The 26,840-nt window shown below is 42.5% G+C and overlaps 4 protein-coding genes across 4 annotated transcripts; 1 reads left to right on the top strand and 3 right to left on the bottom strand.

Annotated features, from left to right (window-relative positions):
• Positions 1 to 260: 260 nt before the first annotated feature.
• LOC113143980 (transmembrane protein 109-like) lies at positions 261 to 3,902 on the bottom strand. The gene is made up of 3 exons (XM_026329602.1): positions 2,829 to 3,902; positions 1,196 to 1,298; positions 261 to 961 (listed from the first exon to the last, which is right to left on the bottom strand). The coding sequence occupies exons 1-3, from the start codon at positions 3,063 to 3,065 to the stop codon at positions 606 to 608; spliced, it is 696 nt and encodes a 231-aa protein (XP_026185387.1). The 5' UTR covers positions 3,066 to 3,902; the 3' UTR covers positions 261 to 605.
• A 545-nt stretch (positions 3,903 to 4,447) lies between these two features.
• Positions 4,448 to 13,257, bottom strand: rnf20 (ring finger protein 20, E3 ubiquitin protein ligase). The gene is made up of 22 exons (XM_026331060.1): positions 13,161 to 13,257; positions 12,605 to 12,785; positions 12,441 to 12,509; positions 12,141 to 12,239; positions 11,905 to 12,052; positions 11,623 to 11,808; positions 11,370 to 11,485; positions 10,973 to 11,119; positions 10,790 to 10,864; positions 10,563 to 10,682; positions 10,118 to 10,297; positions 9,897 to 10,032; positions 9,680 to 9,801; positions 9,365 to 9,521; positions 8,870 to 9,209; positions 8,638 to 8,755; positions 8,249 to 8,398; positions 7,928 to 8,140; positions 7,553 to 7,678; positions 6,723 to 6,863; positions 6,146 to 6,250; positions 4,448 to 5,169 (listed from the first exon to the last, which is right to left on the bottom strand). Exons 2-22 carry the CDS (start codon positions 12,773 to 12,775, stop codon positions 4,993 to 4,995), a joined length of 3,096 nt encoding a protein of 1,031 aa, XP_026186845.1. The 5' UTR covers positions 12,776 to 12,785; positions 13,161 to 13,257; the 3' UTR covers positions 4,448 to 4,992.
• Positions 13,258 to 14,891: 1,634 nt separating this feature from the next.
• Positions 14,892 to 17,911, top strand: aldob (aldolase b, fructose-bisphosphate). Its single transcript, XM_026331058.1, has 9 exons — positions 14,892 to 15,019; positions 15,632 to 15,744; positions 15,829 to 16,040; positions 16,125 to 16,179; positions 16,446 to 16,606; positions 16,739 to 16,822; positions 16,942 to 17,116; positions 17,226 to 17,425; positions 17,649 to 17,911. Exons 2-9 carry the CDS (start codon positions 15,633 to 15,635, stop codon positions 17,742 to 17,744), a joined length of 1,095 nt encoding a protein of 364 aa, XP_026186843.1. The 5' UTR covers positions 14,892 to 15,019; position 15,632; the 3' UTR covers positions 17,745 to 17,911.
• Positions 17,912 to 21,072: 3,161 nt separating this feature from the next.
• tmco6 (transmembrane and coiled-coil domains 6) lies at positions 21,073 to 26,831 on the bottom strand. The gene is made up of 12 exons (XM_026330393.1): positions 26,660 to 26,831; positions 25,374 to 25,480; positions 25,182 to 25,294; positions 24,565 to 24,748; positions 24,130 to 24,231; positions 23,896 to 23,987; positions 23,662 to 23,778; positions 23,427 to 23,541; positions 22,635 to 22,815; positions 22,328 to 22,422; positions 21,992 to 22,159; positions 21,073 to 21,858 (listed from the first exon to the last, which is right to left on the bottom strand). Exons 1-12 carry the CDS (start codon positions 26,748 to 26,750, stop codon positions 21,736 to 21,738), a joined length of 1,488 nt encoding a protein of 495 aa, XP_026186178.1. The 5' UTR covers positions 26,751 to 26,831; the 3' UTR covers positions 21,073 to 21,735.
• Positions 26,832 to 26,840: the final 9 nt, after the last annotated feature.

Here is a 26,840-nt window from a genome sequence, read left to right on the forward strand (position 1 = left end):
CATTGGTTAGTTTTACTGTGGACTCATATCAGCAAAGTGTAGGAGGAAAGTGAGTAGTTTTGCTGCAGCAGGGTGAGCTGGCAGTGAGGATGAAGTTGTTCCACTCAAATGGAGTGGCAGAGGGGGCGGGGGAGATCGTTGGTGTGAGCCTGGAGGACCACAAAAGCTTCCGCCTGACTGAGAACTGTACCAGGGATGGAAACAGCAGATTATAGAGGCTGTCAACAGGCCACAAGTCATCCTGGGCTGAGGATGCCAAGTATACTTTTACTTTTTTTATTCATATGCAACTGTAGAAAAGACATTACAGAAAAGAGGAAAGTTTATGATTATCCAGTCCTTTGTGCAGACACATCTTACTATTGCAACCTTAAAACACTTTTGTATGTCAGTGATTACAGTTATTTATCAGACTAAAAATTACCATGTAGTTGGATTATTCTGTTATTTTCTGAAGGCAAACAAAAAGAGCGCTTTTGTTTAAAAATCCCAGACATTACTTTATTTCCCATACTATTTAGACACACAGAGAAAAACACACACAACGCCAACATTACCACTGCCTTTGTCCATCTTACCCCTTCCCCCGCCAACCTCTCCTCTCACTACTCTGCTTTCCTCTTCTCTACTGCCTTCAGCCGGCCCTCCAGGGAGTTCAGCCGGCGCTCTACTGTGCAGGTCTTATCAGAGGCAGAAGTAAGCAGAGTCAACAGGACGTACACCAGCACCAGGCCACCGACCCGAACTGCCATTGTCTCTGCAGTGGCAGTCTTGTCAGTCACCATCATTATGAAAATCCAGAGGGCCAGGACGGTTTTTACAACCCAGAACACCCGCCTCACCATCGAGACCAGCAGACGCAGAACGACAGTCAGCACCCAGTAGCCAATGAGAGCCAACAGACCCCACTGGGCAACGGCAGTCACGCCCTCTGGAGTGAAGTGGGGCAGCGTCAGTGCAACTGTGGAGGGAGGAAATCCAGTTTAAGCATATTTTCATAAGGATTAACACTTGAAAATACCAGTGTCTGTTACACAGGAAGAAGCAAGAGCTAGCACTAGCACTTAGAAAGGAGTGGCAGACAAATTGCCCCAAGCGAGAGACAAGACTGCATATTTTCACTTGTGCTTAAAAAAAAAAAAAAACACTCACACACACACACACGCATACACACACAGACCATCCTGGCACCCACCATCAAATCCTGTGACCCTGAGGATCTCTGTGACGTAAACGGCAATGACGTTCAGGCCACTGGCAGCTCCTTCAGCTAGGAATCGGATGACGGTCTCCAGAAACTGCAGCAGTGTGGAGGAAGGGTGGAGAAATGTTTAACTTTGTAATTAAACACCGTAACAATGGAGAGAGGCAGGATTCTGATCACATTAATAAGCATGCACAAAAGAGTTGTTTACACAGCCTCCATGGCATCAACAAACAAACAGTATGATTTGATGATTTGTAATGTTGGTGTACAGAACCACACACTATATATTTGCAGCACAGTTTTGGTACAAACTCAGGGGTTACATTATATGGGCTCTGTAGGTGCTGATGAGCTGCACTTTGTGATATTAAAAGTTCTGTATTGTTCACTTGGACAAAATAGCTGTGCATGCAACTGACAGTGCCCCTCTCTATTCCTGTACAGTCTCTACTTACCACCCCCCTAAGCCACATAATACACACACACACACACACATATATAAACACATATACACTGTACGGCGTCATCCAGCAAGGTCAAGGGTAGCCCAGTAAGTATCTTATCTGCACCTGTTGCACTACACACTGGCCTAAAGTTCAGTATTTCAGAGTGAGAGTCAAGCATTTGTCACTCCAGGTCAGTGTGTGTATATTATTTAAAAACACACTTAAGCATCTGCTGCTCCACTTTAAGGCTTAGCTACAAAATGAAAAACCTTATGCATACTCATTTTAGAAGGCAATAAAATAGCATTATTTATTATTATTTTTATCCTAAGATTGCTTACTTTTAAGGCAGATGTTAGGCAATATCAGCCAAACCCTGAGAAATGTTGCTGTGCTACATCAGATCAGATACGTCTGTATGTTTTTCCTTTTTTTTTTTTCCACCTTTGGCCATGGGATTTAAATTTCACCCTTATTTTTCATCCTTTAAATTGGCTTCTCTCACTGGGAAACAATCACGCACTGAACTAGATTCAGTCAGTTTCAGTTTGGGGGCTCACAAAAGGTACATTTCTCCTGTAATTTGCAAAATGTGAACTATTCCAGTCTGCTTATCTTATTAAACTGAACCTTATCATTGCAAGCCTTCCATGCAAACATCAATGTACAGAAAAACACATGTGGCCACATCTTCAGCCATGCTGCTATGCTCTGCACTGACATGAGCTGAACACAGCCTCACCAGAGGACTCTGTTTATCGGACCCATGTCAGCGCAGGCCAGACTAGGGAGACACCCAGGAGGTTTCTTACCATGACCACTGTATAGACGTTCTCCTGACCGAGCAATGATTCAAGAAACAACACTGCACTCTGAGGAAAAGGGAGCGTGTGTGAGGGGGTTTGCATGGATAGAAGAAGACATGAAATGAGGGAAGAGAAGATGAGGGGGATCAGGAGAGGGATTAACAAGATGAGGGGCACAGGGAGAGGAATGTGTGTGAAAAGGTGAAGGGTGGAGAGGATCGGACAGGGTTGGAGTTGGAAAATTAGTGATCAAGTATAGTTACGCATTGATCAAGAATAAAGAGAGAGCAGTGAAGTTAGATCTCAGTACATTAAGTAAGTCAAAAGCCACTTCCCGGTGCAGGGAGGCGGTGCGCCCTCTCTCTGTACCTCAGCAGCGGTCCGTATCACACCGGTTCCCACCACCGACTCCACGTATCCATGGACCTCTTGGCAGGTTCCCGTGATCAGAGTGCGGAGGGTGACAGCCGGTGGGCTCTCCCCGCTCTGCTTGGCCTGCTCAGCTCCGGCTCCAGTCCAGCCCGCCGCCAATCCGAGTACCAACACATAGATGGTGAGGAAAAACCGAGCCATGGCACATCGGCCGCGCCCGCACAAAAAACCCATGTCAGCGAGTTGAGTATAATACAAAAAAAAAAAAAAAAAGGACTATAAATATAAGTGTACAGGTTAAGGCTGCAGTCCAGAGCAGGCTGTGTTCAGATTCTCACACACGCTTGTAAATCAGACTTAAAAATGGCTTCTGATCAGAGCAGTCAAGGGCCACGGAGCGTTTTTAAATCAACATGCTGCAGGATCACAGTTGGCAGAAATAAACGAGACGCGCCGCGTCAGATACTACACTAATAACACATCCACTGATTCAAGGGTCTAAACTAGATCAAATCTGATTGGGAAAAAAACACAACCTGGTGACTAAAAATGATTGACTATAATTCTAAACTTCTGCAGCGCTACAAACATCCAATCCAGCCCCGCTCCGTCAAGGACACTCCAGCATTACCACTGGCTATATTTGGTAAGAAACCAATAAAGGCTCATTCTCAGCAGTGGTATCTGATCATCAATCAAGATGTAGCGCAAAGTTGATAATTAAAATACACACACACATATATATATATATATATATATATATATATATATATATATATATATATATATATAACGCGGAAACGTTTCCAAAAAGTTTTTCTTTGGCAGCTTGACGCGTAAAAGGAAAAAACGGTAGAAACGCGGCGACGCTGAACTGACCACGAGCCTCCCAAAGCCTCTTATTTCCTCGCCGCTCGGGTTTGGTGTTTCTTTGTCTCTGAGCATGCAGCGCGTTCACTGCCTGCGATGGATTATGTTACACAACCTTTTTCTAAAAAACCTCCCTTGTCGCGGTTCTCTCTCTCATGGCACTCCCTTCCTCCCCGCGTTTCTAACGACCATATCTAAATACGCCTGGATCTTCAGGATGAGGGGGGGCGGGGGAAGGGGCGGAGGATAAGGCACGGGCATAAACACAGATTTGCACACTGGGAGTTGTGGTTTAACATTGACAAAGGGTAAGATTATTCACTATTCCAGATAGATATTTAAGACAGACATAGTAAAAAAAAAAAAAAACACTTATACACATACACTTATTTATCAAACACACATTGTTAGTATACATTTCGAATTTGCACGTAATATATCTGTACATACAATTCTCAATTTGTTTATTGTTATTCCCTATTTATTTGCTCTGTTCTTGTCTGTTATTGTTTTTTGTCCTGTCCCTGTCACTCTGTTGCACTGTGGAAGCTTCTGTCACTAAAACAAATTCCTCCTCTGTGTAAACACACCTGGCAATAAGGCTCATTCTGGTTTCTTCTGAAAAAGATGCAGAAGCTTTTCATGGTTTTCATGTTGTTTAATGACTAGTACAGCAATTACAAAGCATCAAGTTAGAGGATTTCAGAACAGTTTGGAGCAGGAAGAGGCAGATTTCAAATTAAAAAAAAAAAAAAAAAAAAAAAAGAATAATGATACAGTATGTACATACACGCCAACATGATAAAAAAAAAAAATCCACTACACTGGGAGGAATGCTGTTTTCTCACCGTACTAATCTTTTCCTTTTTATACTGGGTTGTGTAATTGACTGTTTTCGAATGCACGAACGCTCACACCCACCTGCACACCCACACACACACACACACACAATCACACACACATACACCTCAGTACGTGATGCAAACTCACTGCTCCACATTCTTCCTGCACCAGTTTTCTGGAAAACATACAGCGAAGTAACTGATACCGGAACTGAATTCAGTCATTGTAAAAAAGAAAAATATGAAAGCTTTCAGTTCAGAGTGTCACTGTGACCCTATGAGGATGGAATCATTGAGAAGATTTCACACTGGGAGTATCCTGTGGATACATGAGCATGGGATGTATATACTCAGGACACAGTGGCGAGTCTTGCTCCTCGCAGTGTTTGTACTACTGGTTCAATCGTTCACCCCTTTTCCATGAAAGTATCTGTGGGGGTGAGGCAGCTTTAGCCGATGTAAATGCGGTGGAAGTCGTTCGCGCCGAAAGCGGCATTGCACTTGGGGCACTTCCTCTGGCGCGTGTCGTAGCGTGTCTTAACGCACTCGAAGCAGAAGACGTGGAAGCACTTGGTCAGCACAGCGTCCTTCACCCGAGAGTTGCAGCACGGACATGTTAGACGTGCCTGAGGAGGGAGGGAGAGAAGGAGGGAGGGAGGGAGAGAGAGAGAGGGATGGTGGGAATGGCTTGAACAATAATCCAAGAAGTCATTTTTGTCCTCAGCTGAATGGTTCATAATGTGTGGCCACACATATCTAGGTCAACAGCAAGGCTTTGTAATTAAAGAGACAGGCCTTCAGGCTCAGCTGCCCTTAGCCAGGTTCACTGATTTCAAGAACACAGCAAGAGATATGATCTAAAGGCTGCTCACAAACCCTGATGTGGCCATGACAATGGGGAGTATGTACAGGACAGCAGAAACAGAAGCGTTGACACATATAGCATCTGGACCACTCATGACTAAAAGAAACCATTTACAATTATATGACAAAATCTAAAAATGATCCTGCAGTTTGAGCTATAGAAATCTAAACAGACACAGAGTTTGTCAGTCATCTAATGTGTGCTATTGAATCTTCCCACACTTGGTTAGAATTACAAGTGTTGTGCTGTGTTCCTGTCAGAAGAGTGTGATCACACAGGCAGTTGGTCTCATTCGGTGCAAATGAGGCAGATAAAGATTAGTGCACACACAAACACAGCCTTGAGACTGAATTTGCTTATTCATTCCTTTGGTGAGAGTTAGATGAGAATACCGATAACAAATGTACAATACATACAAAGGTAGAGCCAGAAGCCGTTTAGCTTACAAAGACTGTAGACAGGAAAAAACATCTAGGCAGGTTCCAAACAGCACTATTGAAATCTGTGCAAAAACCAAAGTGTAAAACCAACAAAGAGCTGAGCATGTGCTGGACGGTCTTGGTCGGGATGAGTCTCTGCTCATCGCACTTTGATTGCTTAAAGCTGAGAATCAGTCCAGCACATAACCCCCAAAATAAATCTGATGTGTACATTTAAGTAAAGTGCTAGGGACTGGATTTTATGTTAGCTGTTTGTTGTAAGCAGGTTTCAATATTTTTGGGAAAAGAAAAACCTACCTTATACTCATTAATTTCTTCATTTAGGATCTCGTCTCCATTGCTGATTTTCTCAGCTGGTTTCTTGGCCTTCTCGATCTTTATCCTAAGTTTAGAGATGTCCTCCTGTAACACACACAGTCACCAGATCTACGTGAAAGGGGTCGGACACATTTTGACGTCCTTTTGACAACAAACCTGAGTGGAACAGTAACACTCTGGCAGCCAACATCTGGACTCCCAGATGCTGGAGCTTTCCACTCTCACCTGACCACACAACATGAACCCAGTAAGGGTTAATCTCAGAGCGAAAGGTTAACACAATTTTATTTGAAGACAATTGAAACAGGTAGTGAATACTTACATGTTTCACACAGAGGAAGAAGCAAAGGGCTCTACTTGTAGCTTGTATTGCACATTAGAAAACATGCTGTGTGTTTTACGAGTCATCCTAGTCCTCAGGCATTTTGTCAACCTGATGTTTACTGTTTTAACGCTCTCTAAGCACATGCGCTGACAAATAGTTATGGACTGAGGGGTTTTTTTTTGAGTGTATGTGTTCATTTATTTGTGTGTGTGTGTGTGTGTGTGTACGTACCTGTGCTCGTCTTGCGTTAAAGGACTCCTTCTCCCTGGAGATGCTGTTCTCTATGACCTCCTCTCTGACCAGGGTGAGCCTCTGCTGAACCTGCTCCAGCTGAGCTCGCACCTCCTCCGACAGCAACGCCGACTCCTGAGCCTGAAGAACAGTCGGAGAACTCAGTCATACTGAGCAACTGGTTCAAATACATCTAACAGGGCTGTTCCTCAACACAAGTTCCTTTTAACACCACAGTTGTTTCTGATGTGTGATTAACGCACCCATGTTCTGTGATTAATAACCTTTCTAGCTACAGACCAAATTTGTCTTCACTGTGGAGTTAACCCCCTATCCCCCTTTTACACTCCACTGCAGCTGGTCAGCAAGGCTCAAACAATTATGGTCTGAGGAGCTTAAGGAGCTGTAGATCATTGTCTCTGATCTAACTGGTCATTTTACCACGTTCCACTGCCATGGCGTCCCCTCCCCCTCCCTCGACACACCCATCTGTTGCTGCTTGTTGCACTTGAGTTTGCCATGTTGTGCTTTCAGTATATTTTCAGATCACACACTACCCTTCAGTTTATTCTGGACAATATTCTGGACAGTGTTCGTCATTGGACTGTTGTAACAATAATAAACGTAGATTTGCATAAGGCAAGCGTAGTTGTCCACCCACATGTTAAGACTATTAAAAACTTGAAAAATATCCATTTAACGTACATTTAGAACAATTATGTTTTATTAGTTTGTGCTTAATCTAGAGTTAACTATGTATATACATCATGTGATTTACTGTGAACATCTAAACGTCCCGTGCTGTCAAAGTTCTTCTTCTCACGCGTTACCTTGCGTTTGTTCATGTCCAAAGCCTGCGTTCGAAGAGCCAGCTCTCTCTCTGCGGTGCTGATGGTCCCCTGCAGGAGGCGCTCCTTCTCCTCAAGCTTCCTCACCACCTGCAGCTGTGCATCGACCTAACAAACGGGCACAGTGATGACCGTAAACAAAGATTTTAATAAGTCTTTAGCACTAGAAGATAAACATAACACTTGGATGGTTAAAAAGGACGAACAGGAAAGTTTTAAAAAAATATTTAGAGCTATTTTTATATTAGATTAGATTCATATAATTTATGGCTCATTAAAAGAAAGTAAGAAATGTCACAAAACCAGTGTGTGCAACTGTATCCTTGCAGACTACGTGTTCTTGGATTTAGAGCTCACCTGAGTTTTTAAAGTGAGCAGTTGGTCGGCCAGCTCCTCCTTCTCCTCTTTTAACAACTTGTGGATCTGGTTGGACTTGATCCGCTCACTCATCAGTTTGAAGTTGGCATCATCTTTTTCTCTGAGCTGCTGCATGAGACGGATGTTCTGTTCCTGCATGTCCTCGAAGGCTTGGCCCGTCACGTCCATCTCGCTCAGCAGAGCGTCCTCCTCCTTTTTTTTGGGGGGGGGGGGGGTTATAGGAGGGGAGGCAACTGCATGTTAGGAGAATAAACAGAGAACTGTGCAGAGGGTATGTGAATAGAAACAAACTGCACACACCTGTTTGGCTATAGAGAGCTTCTTGTTGAGGATGTCGATCTGCTCCTCTACTGAGCGGATCTTCCTCAGAGCCTCTTCGTCCGCCATTTTCTTACCCTCCCTCCTCTCCCTCTCCTCCAGCTCCCTTAGCCTCTGCCGCAGCTCCTCTCCCTGCAATCAACACATTTTTAATGCACATAGTATTTCATTCTACTATAATTCCATCTCGTGTTGCTCATCTAAAGCTGGGAGGACACACTAGACAATTTTCAAATTGTCTAAAAAAAAGCAACATACAGCTGGGGGTGTTTTCTGGGCTGTTTGCTCTCATTGGCTATTGTGGATATTCTGTTGGAGCCTCCAACTGTGTGAACATAGTATCTGTGGCTGTGTTGTGCAGTGTTGCTCACCTCAGACTTGGCCTTCTTCTCTGCAGCCATGAGCTGAACTTTGTCTCTCTGCTCCTTGGGTGCTGAGCGGTACATGTCTAACAGCAGCTTCATCTCCCTCTGCGACTCCTGGGCTTTCCTGCACAGTCACAGTATTTATCAAAACTGTCACAACATCTTAAAATCACTGAAATCATTTCCCCCTTTATATGGTAGTTCTATATAGTATAACATCAAAAGCAATACGACTTACTTGAGTTCTGCTCGGATTATCTTTAATTGCTCCATCTCCTTCCTCTTTGACCCTGCGACCACAGACAGGCGCTCCCCTGCTAACTCCTCAGGCTGACTACTGCTTCCCGGTTTCTCCTTCTCTTCCTTTATCACACCACTGCTGCTGCTACTGCTGCTCCCACTGATGCGGGTCGCCCTCTCTCGCTCCTTTTCCCTCTCCTTCTCTCGTTCTCGGTCTTTCTCCTCTTTCTTTATAGTGTCCCTTTCTTTCTTTTCATCCTTCTCTTTCTTCTCCTCTTTGTCCTCCTCCTTCACCGTTGCCTCCGGTTCTAGCCCAGGCTCCGTTTTTACCGAGGCACCTGTGGAAAGACAGTATACGTTGAAGGAGGAACCATCAACAAAGACTGTGCAAACATGTTTCAAAAGATCAATGTGACAAAAGCAAAAATCTCATTCATGTTATTTGCAGATTAACAAAATATGATGTAAGATCAGTTAACTAGGAGTTAGTTACCAGTGCTGCTGGGTGTCGAGGAGCCGTTGTCAGGCTCTGTTTTGACCACAGGTTCTCCAGAGATGGCTGGGGTCGAAGGAGAGGTTGTGTCATCCTTCACATCCATTTCTGTGCTGGACTGGGATTGAAGAATGGCGTTGCCCTTGGAAGCGCGGAGCTACAGAGACAACAAAATGAGTTTTAGGATGCTGTGTTGCTGTGTTTTCTGATCTATTTTTTCCAAAAGATTATAACATAAATGTGTGTGTATAATTTAAAATATCTTTTGCCAGTGAGAGGTCTCTGCAATAGCTTCTCTGTGTCCTGCTGACCCACCTGGTTGAGCTCAGATTGTGCCTCCCTCAGCTTCATCTTGTATTTCACCACCTCTCCCTTCATCTGCTGGTTGTGGTTTTGCAGTGTGCTAATCAAGTGACGCATCTCCCTGTTTATAGGACCTGAGACAAGGACAGAGCAGTGTGGCTTGAGTGTAAGCGCTACTGAATTTTTACTCTGCTTCATAAACCACTATAAACCAGAACCTGATAGTTACCCGCTTGCTCGTTGGCAGCAAGAGTCTGCTCAAATTCAATGCGCAGCATCTCATACTCCTTCCTGACCTGAGCCAGCGTGTCCTCCAGCTGAAACACCTCAGTGCGAACCTTCCTCTGCAGAGTCACCTCATCATTCTGCACAAAGACGAGATGAGAGTAAGAAAAGGACGAATGGTCACAGAGAGAGACAACGACACAAGCACAAACTCACGCAGTTTACCTCCATGTGCTCCAGCTGTCGCAGCCTTGCTGTCCTGGTAGTGTTGAGACGAGCCCGAGTCTCGTCTAACTGAGCCTTGAGGATCAGAGACTCGTTGTAGAGCACAGAAAACTGTGACTGCAGGCAGCGATACTCTGAGGTCTCTTTGACCATGCTCTCTGCTCGACTCATCAGCTCAGCCTGATGGAAAAAAAGTGCTGCATGATCTTTCACTTCCAGCAAAAAAATATTTTATCACACCAGTAAATTTCAGGTTTTCCATGTTACATAAAAATTACTTCCTTAGGTTTAGCGACAGAGACTGTATAGAGAAAGCATAATAGTAAGTGCAGTGCAATCTGAAATTGGATGCTTTTCTTGTCAAACTTAAAGGCAAATTCAAAATCAAAACGATATATATATATAGATATAAGAATTAAGATTTAAGAATTATGAATGTAAGTACCTTCATGTTGTTGTTGTCTTGGTGGACATTCTGCAGGTCCTGCTGGAGCTTCTGTAGCTCAATAAGGCGGTTGTCAGCAAGCTCTCGGTTCTCCTCCAGCTCACTGTTCATTTCCTCAAACTGTTGTAAGGTACAAAAAGAACAAATTTTAAAAAAAGGGTACAGAAAAAAACGTTTTAAAAAAAAATTAAGAACTATTATGAATGATGAATAAAAAAAAATCCTACCTTTCTCTTGTTAATGGTAATGGTCCCACATACACTGCTGGCCTCCCCACACACCTTATAGCCTTTGCTGTTCACCTGAGATGTAATGCAGAGAGTGTTTTAACATTTTTCAACAGAAACATATTGTACTGACACAGTTCTGTCACTGACATAAACTCCAACACAAATCCTGATCATCCTCACCCTTTCCAGTATCTCGCTCAGGTGCGCATTGAGCCGGTTCTCACGGCGGCGGATCTTCTCCATGTCCCACTGGAGCTCCTCGATCAGAACCTGCAGCTCACTGACACGCTGGTCTGCTTTGTTCGCTGCACGACCCAGAGACCGGGACTGCATGATATAGAGAACAGAGACACTTGACAACAAGCAAAAGAACTAACAAAAACAACATCCAGAAAAAACTACTTGGGTGACAGAAAAAACAAAACATGAAAAGATATGGTTAACAGTACATCTTTTAAAATAGAGTCACTACTGTAAACTAAACTCTTACAAATAAACAGCCTCCATTGTGGTGATGAAGGTTCAAACAGAAGGTTATTACAAAAACAGTGAGTAAATAAGGCCATGTAATTTATACCTCGCTCGTCATGTGACTGTGCTTCTGCTTGAGGTCCTCAGTCAGCTGTTGCAGCCGCTCATTTTCACTGGTTAGGAGGGCGCTCAGTTTGGAAGCTACCTGCCACAAACTGCCCTCTGGAAAGGAAAGGAAAGGAAAGCAACAGTAATGTCATATTTTATAGACTTCTGCTCATATACACTTCATCCTTCAGTTATACTCCATGACTGCAATTCTGTTATCTCCGCCCAAACATTTCCTCCTCTCGTCTTACCAGCTCCAGAGTCCAGCTCTGCCTTCAGCTGGTCCACAGTGCTCCTCAGACACTCATAGATCTCCACCACACGATTGGCCAGCTTTTGACTAGACTCCACCCTCTCCTGAAGTTCAGCCTCCATCTCCTCACTGGTGCTGCTCGCCAGCGTGGCCAGGAAGGAATTTGACGTCTCTCCCTGGTGGCCTGGGTGATACCAACGGGAAAAGTAGGTTTTTGCTTTGACTTCTAGTGAAGTTCAAGTGTTATTGCTATGAAAGTGACTATCGGTTCTGTCTTCACCTCTGTCCTTGGCCCTCTCCTGGTTGGAGTCGCCATCAGGTTCTGGAGTATCTGGCTTCAGGCTACGTCCCTCACCTGTTGGAGATTTCTCAGGTTCGCTGTTTGCTTGGTCATAGCGCCTAACGATCAGTCGAATATTTTCATCAAGCTGAAAGAGACAGAATGACATCATATGAGAACTTCTGGATCTTTACAGAATTTCTTTTTATTATTTCTTACTGGAAGCGTGCGTTTACCTGGTTCCAGTATCTATTGAGGATCAGCAGACTGGCATCATCAGTGGCCTGCCGCGTCTCCAGTGTCTCAATTCGCTCTCGCAGCTCATCCTCAATCACCTGCGTAACAACGAGCCGTCACATAAACATATAAAATCCAGCTTCTGGAATGTGCATGAATGAGTGTGATTGTGTGCACGAACAGGTGAATAGGAAAAAGTGTAAAGCTCTGTGAGTGCACCTGAGCTTAGGAAAGCAGTAAATAAAACCATTTACTCTTCCAGCGTGCAGGCCCCCCCAGTGTTAACAGATTTAATTTACCTGTCTTTGATCCAGGGATTCTCCCAGCTTTCGGTTCTTAGCCTGGAGAGCTTTGATGTCTTGTTCCTCCTGAGAAAGAACAGATTCAAACGTGTAAAAAGAAAGAGCAGCCAGGCGCATTACACTTGTATAGTTAATATGTGGGTAATATGAGTTTAGCTTACTGAGTTTGACACCCCTCCCAGTTTGATGACCGTCTCCACCGCAGTGCTCCCCCCGCCTGCGGCACTGACACCGGGACCCGCGTCCTCTCCATCCCTTTCCCTCCGCTTCTCTGGGGGCGCACCGGAGGACGAGGGACCGCTGGGGTCAGCAGGACGCTTCTGCCCTGACATCCTCAGACTCCTAGAACAAACAGAGATGAAAAACAGACGGATGAGAAAGCGGGTCGCTGTTACAGGCTGGCTGGCTTATATTCATTTAGCTAAGCCGGGTGAATATAGTTCACTACAGTCCAAAGTTATTGGGCACATAATGTGTCAAACGCTCAAAGTTAACTGCACTAGTCTCTCTTCCTTATAACACGTTACCCAAAATGACCTGCTATCACATTTTACACCACGAACAAACGGATAAGATCAGTCAGTGTAACTGAAAGCTAACGTTAGCCGTTTGCTAACAGCATCTTTTTAATGCTGACGCTCATGTTTCTGCCACAACAGCTCAGCGCATTGACTTTGGAATAAACTCAGTATCAATTACAGCTAACCGAGATCTTACCGCTTTGAACGTTACGAGTTTATATGTTATTGACTGAATCTGTCCTGTGGATGTTGATATTACGGCTCTTTGCCTCGCGGAAACGGAAATGTTACCGACCTAAGTGGGACAACGATGAGCTGCCACTGCGCCCCCTGCTGGCGCGGAGGTCAACAGTCAGTCAGACACAAGGGACGTGTTCACGATGCAAAGAGCTCGATGTGCCTGTAGATGGCAGATTTATTGCGCTTTGCACAGGAAATACCAGTCTTATATATTGGAATACGACCATTTGATAAAAAATCGACAGCATAAGGATAATATTATATAAACTTTATAGCAAACTAAAAGATGTTACATTTTGACAAAGGTCAGCGCTATGAGAAGACGTCACAGGAATGCATAATAATGTAGGACCCAGTTGTTACTGTAGCTGTTATTGCTGTTGTTGTTATTGCTGTAGTGGTTTTGTAGTGCAAATTCACAGACAAAGCCAATGATCCAATTAACAAAAAGCAACTGACACACACACACACACACACACATTGCAATTTGGGTCCCTCAGAGAGTTGCCCACTTTGCGCTGTTGCATTTTAAACATTAATAATGTTCCAATCCCCAAACAAGCCAAGAAAGTGAAAAGTATACACCTTAATTAAGACATCCATTTGCAATGTATTAAAATGATTCATTAATTATTAAAACTACTGAGAAAACAACGTCCTCATCATAGCACCGTTGCTGCTGTGTGCTGCAGTGCTGGTTGTACTATTGAAACAACCAGATTAACATTCATCAGGTGCTGTTTTCACTTCCTTCACATACATGGGGGATCAACAGTTTATAGTCTCCTGACTCTCTTTCTCCAACCCCTTATGTAAAAAGGGACTGATGTACTGAGACGAACTCTGGCCAGGAATATTAAAGGGTACGTTGAACAGGGTTCAGAGTTCGGATTGTGTAAAAGCTGGTTCGTCATTATTTGTGTTACAGATCCACTGCAATCTTTGGGTTCAAATCTCCCTATCTGCTGAGGTCACCATTGGACTGACCGTTTTCAGTCAATATGAGGACTGTTGGTGGGTGACGTGTTTGACAAGCAAAGTGACGCAAGAGGCAGATAAACAAGATAGCAAGCAGGACAGGCTTGGTGACAGCTCAACATCTCATCTGTGTCGCATAAAACAAATTAAAACCTGGTCTTGTGATTGCGCTATATTCCAAATAGCACTCCCAGTTTGTTTGTATTCATTTTGCATGTGTTTCCTGTTGAAACTTACACTGGTACTTTTGTTTTTTCCACACAAGTTAAAATCAATGAAAAAACTGTGCAATTACTGTGGAAAACGAGCCAGTTTTATTGATAAACTTCAGCCAAAATAGACTTTAAAACATCCACCAATCCATTTTCTATACCCGCTTATTCCTTAATCAGGTCCACGGGGGACTTTAAAACATGTTCAAGTTAAAATCTGTATGCTGGTATATGACTAACGAAACAGAGAAACCTGAATTGCAGCATTGCAGCACCACTCAGATTACATTTCACCATTTTTCAAATGCTGACAGGAGAAAAAAAAAACGGACCCTGTTTTTTCAGTTGTGCGTGAAGACACGTTTGTATTTTTTTTTTCACAATAGAGCACATTGATGGCACACATCACAAGCACCGCCCCTGACCACCTCACCGGACCAATTGCATCACTGGGAGGGACACACGCCCTGCCACATCACGATCACCCACGCCCATAGCGCCAAACAGCCGATAAATAGACTTTTGTGCTCAGTCCTCGGCCTCCTCGATCAGCCCGATCACTGCTGGGAGGCCGCAGGAACCATCTGCCACTTGTGTTGTCGTCACTGTTTCACATAACTCTCAAGTAAGACGTGTTTCTTAATGTCGCAGATTTCTATATAGTTTTCAGGAAAAGTTAGTTGAAGCATTTTGAGCGGTGTCTTTACAGTATTAGTCTGCAAAACCTGAGTTTCTTCATGTCTGTGTGCAGCCACGGAGCGAATATTGCAGAATATTACAATTAAAGTTGGTTAAAACTTAAAAACAAAACGGCTCGTGTCATGCATGCTTGATAATACAAACACAATTAGTTTATTGTTTTGTTTTTTTTGCAAAGGAAACACATCCGCGTTCAGTTTCCTGTTAATGATCACTGTTTGTATTTTTAAAATAAAGCTCATGATCTTATTTCTTTTAACCCTTCATATTGTGCGCTTTAGTGCTTTACTCCGCACAAAGCATGGAAAATGCACCATGCAGCCAGCAGCTTAAAGTGAACTATGAACTTATTTTGCACGTCAAGAAACAGACCTAATCTGTGTCGAGGCCAACGTTCAAGTTAAGTGCAAGCCAAATATTTACAGAGGTGGTGCAAGAGAAGGATGGTCATTGTTTTTGATGTGAGGAATTAAAAAGATCTTTGTAAATCTACTCATCACATATTTGAGGAGATTCTTTACTTGTTTCTCTCCTTTAGGATGACTCATCAGTTCCCATCCCTCTCTCCGGAGCAGAAGAAGGAGCTCTCTGACATTGCTCAGAGGATCGTGGCTCCAGGAAAGGGGATCCTGGCTGCAGACGAATCAACAGGTGAGCATCAGGTTGTTTTTCTTTGTTTTTTAAATATATACATATACATCCTGTATGTTGTAATGATTTCCCTCTTCTTTCAAGGCACCATGGGAAAGCGGCTCCAGAAAATCAACGTGGAGAACACCGAGGAGAACCGTCGCTGCTTCCGTGAAATCCTCTTCTCCTCCAATCCCTCCATTGCCAACAGCATTGGTGGGGTCATCTTCTTCCATGAGACACTCTACCAGAAATCAGACAGCGGCAAGCTCTTCCCCAAAGTCATCAAGGATAAGGGCATTGTTGTTGGCATTAAGGTCTGAGATTGAGCTGTGCACATTTTGAGGCTTTTCACATATTGACCTATGAGAGTTAATGGATGTTTGGTTTTCCGGCTCTAGGTGGACAAAGGCACAGCAGGTCTAAACGGAACAGATGGCGAGACCACCACACAAGGTAGGGATGGATTAGAGACTCAGACCAAGAAGTGCATAATCATCTCTATTCATTTCTTTCACATTTCTGCAAAATGTTGCATATATGCACACCAATTACGGAATATCGGTTCTATCAAACAAGTCAGTGTTTCACACAGAAATTAAAGACTGTGGGAAATTTTAACCTGCACTAATCTGCAAACCTGCAAAAAAAAAGACTCCAGACAATTATGTGAACCTACTATCATGTGATCCAACATTCTGTAACTTGGTATTTCCTTGTAGGTCTTGATGGCCTCTCTGAGAGATGTGCCCAGTATAAGAAGGATGGTTGTGACTTTGCCAAATGGAGGTGTGTGCTCAAGATCTCAGACAGCTGCCCGTCAGCTGTTTCCATTGCAGAGAATGCCAATGTCCTAGCCAGATATGCCAGTATCTGTCAACAGGTGTGTGGGTGCCATAGTGGCCACATTAATTGCAAAAATTGATCTTCATATATATATATATATATATATATTTCATACTATATTTGTTTGTGAATATTGTCATTTTAATGTGATTTTTCTGGAACCAACCAGAATGGCCTGGTGCCCATTGTGGAACCAGAGATCCTGCCTGACGGAGACCATGACCTGCAGCGCTGCCAGTATGTCACGGAAAAGGTTGGTTCCATTATTTCCTACTTTCTTAGCCTAACTCGACACCAGCAGCAGTAACATATTTCCCCATTTAAAGAGGCTTGTGAGGATCTGTAGTTATAAATCTGCCTCATGGATTTTAGGTTCTGGCTGCAGTGTACAAGGCTTTGAATGATCACCACGTGTATCTGGAGGGCACTCTGCTGAAGCCCAACATGGTCACTGCTGGACACTCCTGCACTACGAAGTACACCCCACAGCAGGTTGCCATGGCTACAGTGACTGCTCTGAGGCGCACTGTCCCTGCTGCGGTGCCTGGTGAGTGACGCAGATATGGCCAGCTTTTCTCTTAACAAAACGGTTAAAGGAGGTCACAGACAAAGTAGACAAAGTACAAATAGCATGCATGTTTTCTGTGCCTTCCCAGGCATCTGCTTCCTCTCTGGAGGCCAGAGCGAGGAGGAGGCCTCCCTCAACCTGAACGCCATTAACCAGGTGCCCCTACTCCGCCCCTGGAAACTGACCTTCTCTTACGGCCGTGCACTCCAGGCCTCTGCTCTTGCAGCCTGGCAGGGCAAAGCTGCCAACAAGGCAGCTTCACAGGAGGCTTTCTGCAACAGGGCCAAGGTATGATCATCGCTACTAATGAATAGGCAATAAATAATTTCAACTTATCAGTTTTGTAGTTGTGGACTGGTTATCTTGCATTACTCAACTTTATTCTGACTGGTAAATGATTGATTCTAAAAGCTTTGTTCAGTCTTGCGTGAATGCAGCACAGGTAACGTGGCTGATCATTAACGCTCAGGTTTGACTTTGCCCTAACTTTCCCCTCTGCTGCTCTCTTCAGATCAATGGACTGGCTGCCAAAGGAGAGTACAAGTCCACTGGCTCAGCTGACCAGGCCTCCATGCAGTCTCTGTACACTGCCAGCTACGTCTATTAAATACTGTGAATATTGCAACAACCGCCAAAAAAATGCACATGGACCAAATATGTCTACAAGAAACGCCACTGGTGGATGTCAAACACCAGAGGAAGATGCTGATTATGATGTTGAACTTTTTGTCTACTTGGAGAAATGACTGGAAATAAATTAAGTGACCAAAATGTTGTTGGTATAATTGCAGTTTTTGTGGTTTGGGTTTCTGACAAACTGGGAATAAACAAATACCTCACTGTAAAGACGAGAGAGTGTGTGTGTGACTCTTTATGGTCTTGCAGGTAGAAACTATCAAGACTTCTTGCGATTTAACAGTACACTGTTTTCTAACATGCATACAGTATGTATGAGTATTTATCCATTTAGATTTCTATTGGTAATATGATCAAAAATCTCATGAACATTTTATTTCGATATGGTTTATTTAACACCATAGATCATATTAATTTCACAGCTGGTTTCTAAGTAGGCCCTTTATATCACAGTCATGTAGGTGACCATGCAGAACTATATAAACACAAAAAGTTAATAGCTAACACATGAGTGTGGCAGTTAGCTCATATTTAGGTTCCTACCCAAACGTAAACAAATATCTGATCAAACCAGTATTAACTAACATCACTGTGCGTTATTGTTAATTATGACCCATTCAGCTAGTACACTAACCATTAAAGAGACATTAGTGATTCCTGTGTAAGTGCAGATAAGATATTTTTCTCCCTTGTGATATCAAAAATCACTTTCATCTCTAAACAAGCTTTGCAAAAATCAAGTAACTGTAGTTGCCCAGTTCCACTGAGGGGTTCTTCTTCCATTAAAGGGACTATTTCCTCTCCACTGTCAGCTTTCTTTAGTAACACGTTTGGGTATCTATGTTGTGTAACATTTACATGTAATACACTAGAGTTAGTTTTTTCACAGCATGGTGAAACAGACAAAGTAAGTGTTACTGTAGAATAAGCTGATTTAGTTTGATGTGTCACTCTTGTGGTGGTGGTGGTGGTGTTGTGGAGACGTACTGGATAATAACCTGTTGAAGATATGAAGGTGGAACAGGTTAGAAAAAAAGATCAAGAAGGCAATAAAATAGTGAGTGACACACCTATAGCTTTATGAAAGAGCACTGTTTGTCATATATCAAGTGAAAATTACATCTTGCCTCTTATGGCTGCTAATATAATTTAGACTCTGGATTAGTTACTGGCTGTGAATTAATCATAATAATTTCTTTGGTTTTGGAAAGTTGTTATGATGTTTTGAGGCCCAAATTAGATTGTTTCTACTATGAAATGTTACATATGATTTCATTATTTTGATTTTGTTGGATATATTTTACCTGATTTTGTGTTGATTTCAGTGCTAAACGAGCAATAATACTCAGGAAGATGAGAGTCACTGACACACACAGAGAGGAAGTGAACAGTATGATTTCTACACAGAGAAGCTGCTCCTAAAACAACAGAAAGTCAAAGAAGTATTTATTCACACACTGAAAATGTGCATGTTACAAAAAAAAAACAAAACATATGAGGTGTAACTCACACTTCTGTAGTTGGACCAAATGTCTCCCTCCATGCTGAATGCGATGTCGGTAATGAAGGGGAAGCAGAGCAGCCTGTTAACAGCAGAGACTAAGATTCCCAAGAGGGAAACCACATACATGGCCAAACATACAGTCACCTGGAAAAGATCAGTTCAGCATATTTAATTAGGTCATAGAGAAAGAAAGAAAAAAAACGGTGGGCGATTCACAGATATAACAAAGATATATCAAAATATACATACCATCTTCTTGGATGGATGTACCGCCGTGTAAATAGACAGGTTTCCACAGATAATAAACTTAAAAAAAACAAACAAACAGACAATAGCAACACACATGACTTATACTACTTTGTTCATACACCACATAACAAGATCATCGAAATCTGAAGACTTGAGCCTAACTCAGCTCAACTCAAGAGGAATAGTTTGACTTTTTGGAAAATAGCATAAAGACTGGAAACAGGAGGAAAAACAAAAGGTCACAAGATCTGCCTGCCAGCATCTCTGAAGTTTAATAATTAACATGTTTCATGAAATTTCTTTAATATGAAAAACGTGGCAAGAACCAGTTATCGGCTAAACAAAGAGGAGTGACAGTGATCTCTGTAGGTATACCTTATTACTTATATCCATACATATGGTTGTACATACATGTGCAGTATCTTACTGAAGATACAGAAAATACAGCAAGCTTGTTATTGTTAACCCAAATGTTCTGTACCAGAGTTCCCTGCCAGAAGGGGATATAGATGTGATTAGATGTGTATGCAGTTTCACCGGCCAGCTGAAATCCCATCAGTAGCTCTGCACAGCCGAAGATCAGAATAACAACCTGGAAAGGAGAAGAGGCAGGGCACATAAAAGTAGCTACAACAGAATGTCATTCTGCAGCTGCTCTTTGTGTGAGCATAAATGTATATACTCCTAACTGCCTGTAAGATGTATTGAACAAGTTCTTGTAACTATCCATTGTATCATCTCTGTGACCCTGGATTGTGTGATGTGTTACCCCAAGACTTTTGGGTTCTTTTTGGACAAAACGATGCAGGGGCTTGCTGGTCAACAGCACCGTTTGGTTTGCCTCCTGATTCCCTTCTCTTCCTGTTGACTCACTGGTTGTTGGCTCGGTGCCCTCCATTACCAGTAGAATATACTCTGTGTTTGGCTGTGGGAGGAGAAGAGAACAAGAGTAAATCAAGACAAAAGTAGTTGCGAGTGTAGCAGAAAGACTAAAAATACCTGCTGCATGGAAAAATGTCTCTTTCAACAAATGCATAAAATAAACTTTATATATATGAAAAACGGACAAACCTTGTTTTAGCTTTTCTTGTAGAAGCAGAAATAACGGGAACAGAATACTATGGGTAGACAGCGGAAGTGAGGAAATCTGACACTTTTTTTTTCCCATTAGGAGGAGGAGGAGCTGAACACAAGTTTCAGGCTGGGGCTGTTTCTCAGCACAAGGTTCAAACATTTTGACATCATATAAAAGAAACTGCTTTCCTTGTGGATTTCACAGATTTAAATGAGAAAAACATAAATCAAATATCAAACATTAACTCATTGTCCTTAACATTTTTTTCCTAAGCTTTTTCATTTTTCTTAAGGCCACTTCTTCATTTGTGCTGGACTTAATCTTTACATACTTAAAATATTATTGTATTGTATTATATAAACACATACTAAATTATCACCAGTAAACTAAAACCATAAAACTGAAACACTCTCAATCATAGAATATAGTTTGGTGTGATGCTAATATTTATTAATTTATCATTTTCCCCATGTTCACATTAATGGCATTGTATTGTTGGATCAAAACACATGATACTTCTAAAATCTATCATCACAAAACTAAAGAATGCTTTTCATCACCATCATTCTAGTTATTTAGTCAGTTTTCATATAAATCCAACCTTGACAGTATATAAGAGTAGATTTTTTTTCTCAGATGAGACCTAAAAAAACAATTCATTTTCAGTCACTCAACTGAAAACATGTCAGGTCTAATCTGAATATAAATACAATTGGTTTTTGAACCACACTGGGTCTCAGTTACTAAAAAAAATATACTTCATCTTTACAGTTACTAAAATACCAATGGTAACAACAATGACAGCCAGTGATAGACACATTACAATATATATTTGTCAGAGTTATACACATTACAAAACCCACACAGGTCCACAGGTTGTCTTGAATCCTCAGGAGACTCAGGGTGTTTGTTGGTTATGCAGCTGCTAGCTTAAGCTAACTGTATCAGACATGGTGGTGTCTTTGTTTTAAGACACACTGTGAGTATGAACTAAATTCCCGTATGCTGGTTCAGGGTCCTGGGATGTTGTTCACATGCAGCACAAACAGATCCAGTGAGTCCTTTTTTATTTCTCAGTTAGCGTAGATTCAATCAGGAGGAAAACTATGCAGAGGGCTTTACTGTAAATTCTGGTTAATTTGATATTAGGTGGTGCTTCAGGAGATATGTTGCCCTTCGCCTCATCTCTCCTTCATTGTTGTACTGAATGGCTTCTAACAGTGAAACTCCATCTTGTTTCACAAACTCCTCCATCACCTAAAATGAAAGAGCAACTCATCAAATGCAAGACAGCAAAGGTAAAGGTTAAGGTTTTTACAAATTTGGCGGATTAAAAGTTAAAAGAGTTATTGTCCTATTTGGTTTCACTCACTTACGTGACCCTGCTTACCTGTGGGCTGCTATTTACAAGCATGAAGACGACATCCAGACTCAGGGTCACCATGTTTTTGTCAGCCATTTTAAGTGTGGAGCAGAGTGCAGACAGCAAACCAAGCTGGGCCATCTGGACACAGAACTCCTTTTTATGGTGGGCAATATTTGCTAGAACCCTGAGGATCTGAGTATAACAAGAAGGCTAGTGAGATGGGAGTGTTGTATTGCAGTGGTGTGGGTGAGACAACTGAAGGACTCGAAGGAACAAGCTCTAGATTCATCCTAAGATAAGAGGATAAATACAAATTTACAAAAGTAATGATACCTTAGTTCGGCTTTAGCTTGCACTGACCATTGTATTGATGCCTTGAGAGAAAGGCAGAAGCTGGATCAGTCCAGAGACCAAGTTGAGAGTCAGCAAAGCAGAACAGAAAGCAGCGAAGTGAGCTGGAATAAATCACATTACACACAGTCACTTTTAATAAACACATCAATCCTTGGGTCTGGAGAGAAGTAAATTCTCATCACATCCTCATATACCTATGACAGATGTTCCCCTGCAAGACAGAAGTTTTCCTTAACAGTAAAATAAACAAAAATGTGACACCAAATATATTCACAAAGGAATAAGAGAAGAATGTAATAACCTTTTGCCTTACCTGTGAGGTTGTTGAGGACCCAGGCACTCTCTCTGGCTAATGCTGGCTGAGTGTGTATATAGGCCTCAAGGAGTCCACACAGAGCAACCACAAAATGAACATCAGTCAACTGAGCACTCAGGTCTCCCACTGGGCAGGAGGACAGAAGGTTTCCTACGCACCGCAGCAGAGGGTAGACAAGCTAAAGCAGGACAACATGTGACAAAGATCTCTACATAAGTTAAACCATGCCATACTAGTTGTATTATGTACTTCACACCATATATTATACTGTGCATGGTTATGATTGTATAGATTTTACATTGTAGCTGATTTTCCTGAACACGTTTATCATGAGTTTGCTTTAGTTTTCCTGCAAATGAGTGAGAAAATTGCTGATTCCTTTAGACAGTGTTTGTCACAAGTTGTCATGAGGTAATACAGTTTTATACAGCGTTATTAATAACATGGTGGTGAATGTAATGCTTCTAAGCTGTAAACTCTGACATTATTGATGTTGAGGCTTCCTTGAATGCACCAAAATTGGTCACAGTGATGGACCATCTGTCTCAACCACATCTCACATGAATTTTGATACTTTGACTAACAAGACGTGAAACCAATGAGCTCTCAGGAGACAAGAAATCAATATAAATCTAAGGATGTTTTAAAAATGGTTAATAGTGATGAAAAATATATCTACATGTGATCTGTTTCAAGCAATGAAACAAAAACAAAATAAACAAACAACAAAAACAAGAGGGTAAAAAAATGCAAACATTGTGAAATCCCATATTTAACCAAATATTTTACCAGCTCCATTCCTTCTTCTTTATTCCCTTCAGCCACAGCACCACCTAGTGACACCAACAGAGAACTGCACTGCAACAAGGCCCCACGTGCCAACAGTTCTCTGTTATCTTCAATACTTCATGCAAGATAAAAGCAGAAGGGAGGCTGATTATTATAATGATCAGTACAAATGATACGGTTTGTGAAGGATAATTATAACAGAGCAAATATAACTGAGCTGACCCACGGCTATCACCTGCTAATCAGGTAGTGCAGACACCACGAACACTCAATAGCTGGTGCCAAGCCAAAGTTCGGGTCAGGAGTCAGAACCGATAGCAATTGTGAAGGTAAGCTGGAGGACAGGACCATACTGCAGAGAGAGAGGAATATCATTACACAATTGATAGTGTTAACAGCTTCCAAGAAGATTTGATTTTTACAGTGTAGAAACTGGAGAGATGCACTGTTGTGCCACTGGGGTGCTTACGGGACTATTTTCTCTGCTGCATCTTTGGTCTGGAGAAGCTGAGAGAGGGTGAACCCCACAGCCTCCATAACCGCTAGATTATGTCTCTGGTTCTGAATAGACACAAAAAAAACAACATTAACCAACCCAGGGCTATGTAAAAAAAAAAAAAAATTTGATTCAATTACTTTGCACATAGTGCACGATTGAAGCTGAAGTGTTGTTATAATAGACTGATAGAGCTTGTTTGTTTACCTCTGCACAGTTGGCCAGAGCTGGTATGATTCCCTGGGCCAGGAGTTTCTCTTTTACAACACTGTCTGGGCATAAATTCCCCAGTGTGTAAAGACACAGCTCCTGTGCACATATGAGCATAAACACATAGGAAGTTTAAAATCTCCTGTATAGTTAGATGATGAGTGTGAAGGAATATTTGACCATTTCCCCCTGCTAGTGCTTATCTTATACATTCCAATCTCTATCGTGTTATTTGGTGCACAAAAAGATATTTGTGGTTTTATATATTATTATATTACTCTCTAACATGTTATGCTGTGAACCATTTCTGTCAGGGTCAGCAAAGGTTTAAGACAAGCCAGTTTGAAGACAATTGTTCATTTCTTACTGCTGTATTAGATAAATTGCCACTACAATGATATTTCACATTGTCTGGTGTGGGTGGGTACTCACTGTGAACTTTGTGCTCTGGCCAGACAGGTAGGTGAGCAGGTAGGGGGTGGCAGGTAGACAGGCTGGGGCCACGTTGGTGTGGGGAGAGTGAGACAGTTCATGAAGACACCGAACAGCCTGCAGACGGCACTGAGCGTCAGACCCAGTGAAGAGTCCAACCAGCAGATGCATACTATTCTCCTGCCTGAAAGGAAAGGCAGATTTACAGACAGACATGAGACATAGGAAACAGACATAAATATAGCTGCGAGCAGCAATGATGGGCCCAAGCACCTCCGCAAGACTTGACAGGTCGCCATCTAATATTGCACTCTCAACAAGTTTGGTGTGTGTAGCTGAAACTACATGCCAATCACAAGATTCACTGCCACAAGGGGGCGCCATGGAGTCCCTGGGCCACATCCATGGCTTAGACTTTGTGGTACCAGATGTGTGCGGCAAATTTTTTGAGTATTCGCCCCCTGGGAACCAGTTCAAAAATGGCCCCCGTTTGGCAGCAGGAGACAAGTAATAATAATAACAATCATAATAATAATCCTTACACAAACAATAGGCCCTAAAAATGTCAGTAACATCATTTAAACTCAGTTGATGTGGCAACAAAAATCACTCCATACTTGATGAAGTCGAGTTGTGCTGATGGGTCACGGAGAGCTTTAATCAAGGCTTTCAGCTGAACCTCCCTATCCCGCCCGCTGTGTTGAAAGTTTTGGAACAATCTGACCACATCCTGGGGAAATGAGGAACATAGTCAGATGAGAAGTCTTTTCTGTACCCACCAACCGATCATTTAGCAACGTCTGTCTCACCGGCTCTCCTGAGGCAGTGTCCATGGAGACCTCTGGCTGTTCCTCATCATCATTCAGCAGCAGTCTCTTGCTCACCAGCTGTCTGTCTTTACGAGCCTGTCTAAGTGCTGCAGAAATTCACATTAAAAAAATGCAGCGTTAGTAAAAACTCAGAGATAGACAAAATATATTTCACACCGAAAATGAGACTACAACAAAAATAAAAAGGAACTATGACAAATGTTTTACATTTTTTATTAGGGCATAAAAAGTCTGAAAAGCTTGTTGTCCAAAAGTTTATTAAAATAATTGACCTATTATAGTAACAATTATAAGAAGCTTATTTACATTCAGTAATGCTCTAGAGCAGAGTGACACTGTTTAGCATCACCGTAACCATGGTAACTGTAACCACAGCACTGTGGATAACACGTGGCCACGAGAAAATACCACATGGGAACGAGACATAATATGTGGCCACACATTAATATTGTGTAGGAAAGCGAGGCTAGTATAATATGGTTAGAATCATAAATGTCTCCTCAGACCCAAGTAGAACAGTGAGGTTACAGGGACTAGAGGTGAAGAAGGTGGAGGATTTTAAGGACCTAGGGTCAACAGTCCAGAGCAACAGAGTGTGGAAAAGAAGTGAAGATACGTGTGCAAGCAGGTTGGAACGAGTGGAAGAAAGTGTCAGGTGTGATGTGTGACAAAAGAGTGTCAGCAAGAATGAAAGGAAAGGTGGACAAGACAGTGGTGAGACCAGCAGTGTTGTCTGGTTTAGAGACAGTGGCACTGAGAAAAAGACAGGAGGCAGAGCTGGAGGTAGCAGAGCTGAAGATGTTGAGGTTCTCTCTGGGAGTGACTCGGATGGATAGGATCAGGAATGAGGACATCAGAGGGACAGCTCATGTTAGATGTTTTGGAGAAAAAGCCAGGGAAGCCAGATTGAGATGGTTTGGACATGTTCAGAGGAGGGACAGTGAATACATTGGTAAAAGGATGCTGAGGTTAGAGCTGCCAGGAAGTAGGCCTAGAGGAAGATCAAAGAGGAGGTTCTTGGATGTAGTGAAGAAGGACACATGAGGAAAGTTGGTGTAGGTGAGGAGGATACAGAGGATAGGGTTAACTGGAGGCAGATGATTCGCTGTGGCGACCCCTGAAGGGAGCAGCCGAAAGGGAAAGAAGAAGATCGTAAATGTCTCCTCAGAGCCTGACAGGGCGCTGTAACGCTAGTTAGTTAAGTAACCGCTGAATGTCGTTCAAAACAACCTCACCATATTTGAAGCTAAAACGGACTAGCTAACCTTTTTCGTGCTCTCGTCTCTTTAGCCGGAGCTCCTCCAAGCTGTCGCCTTGTCGAGCGGCTTTGTGGCGAACTTTGTTTAACCTCCACATCTGATGTTCCCTATATCAGTAAGCTACAGCTAAACTAGTTTGGCTCCTTGTTTCATTATGGAAGTAGCTATGGCTCCACACTCTTCTTCT

Source organism: Mastacembelus armatus, chromosome 10 (genome assembly GCF_900324485.2).
Source record: "Mastacembelus armatus chromosome 10, fMasArm1.2, whole genome shotgun sequence".
Taxonomy (NCBI): Eukaryota; Metazoa; Chordata; class Actinopteri; order Synbranchiformes; family Mastacembelidae; genus Mastacembelus; species Mastacembelus armatus.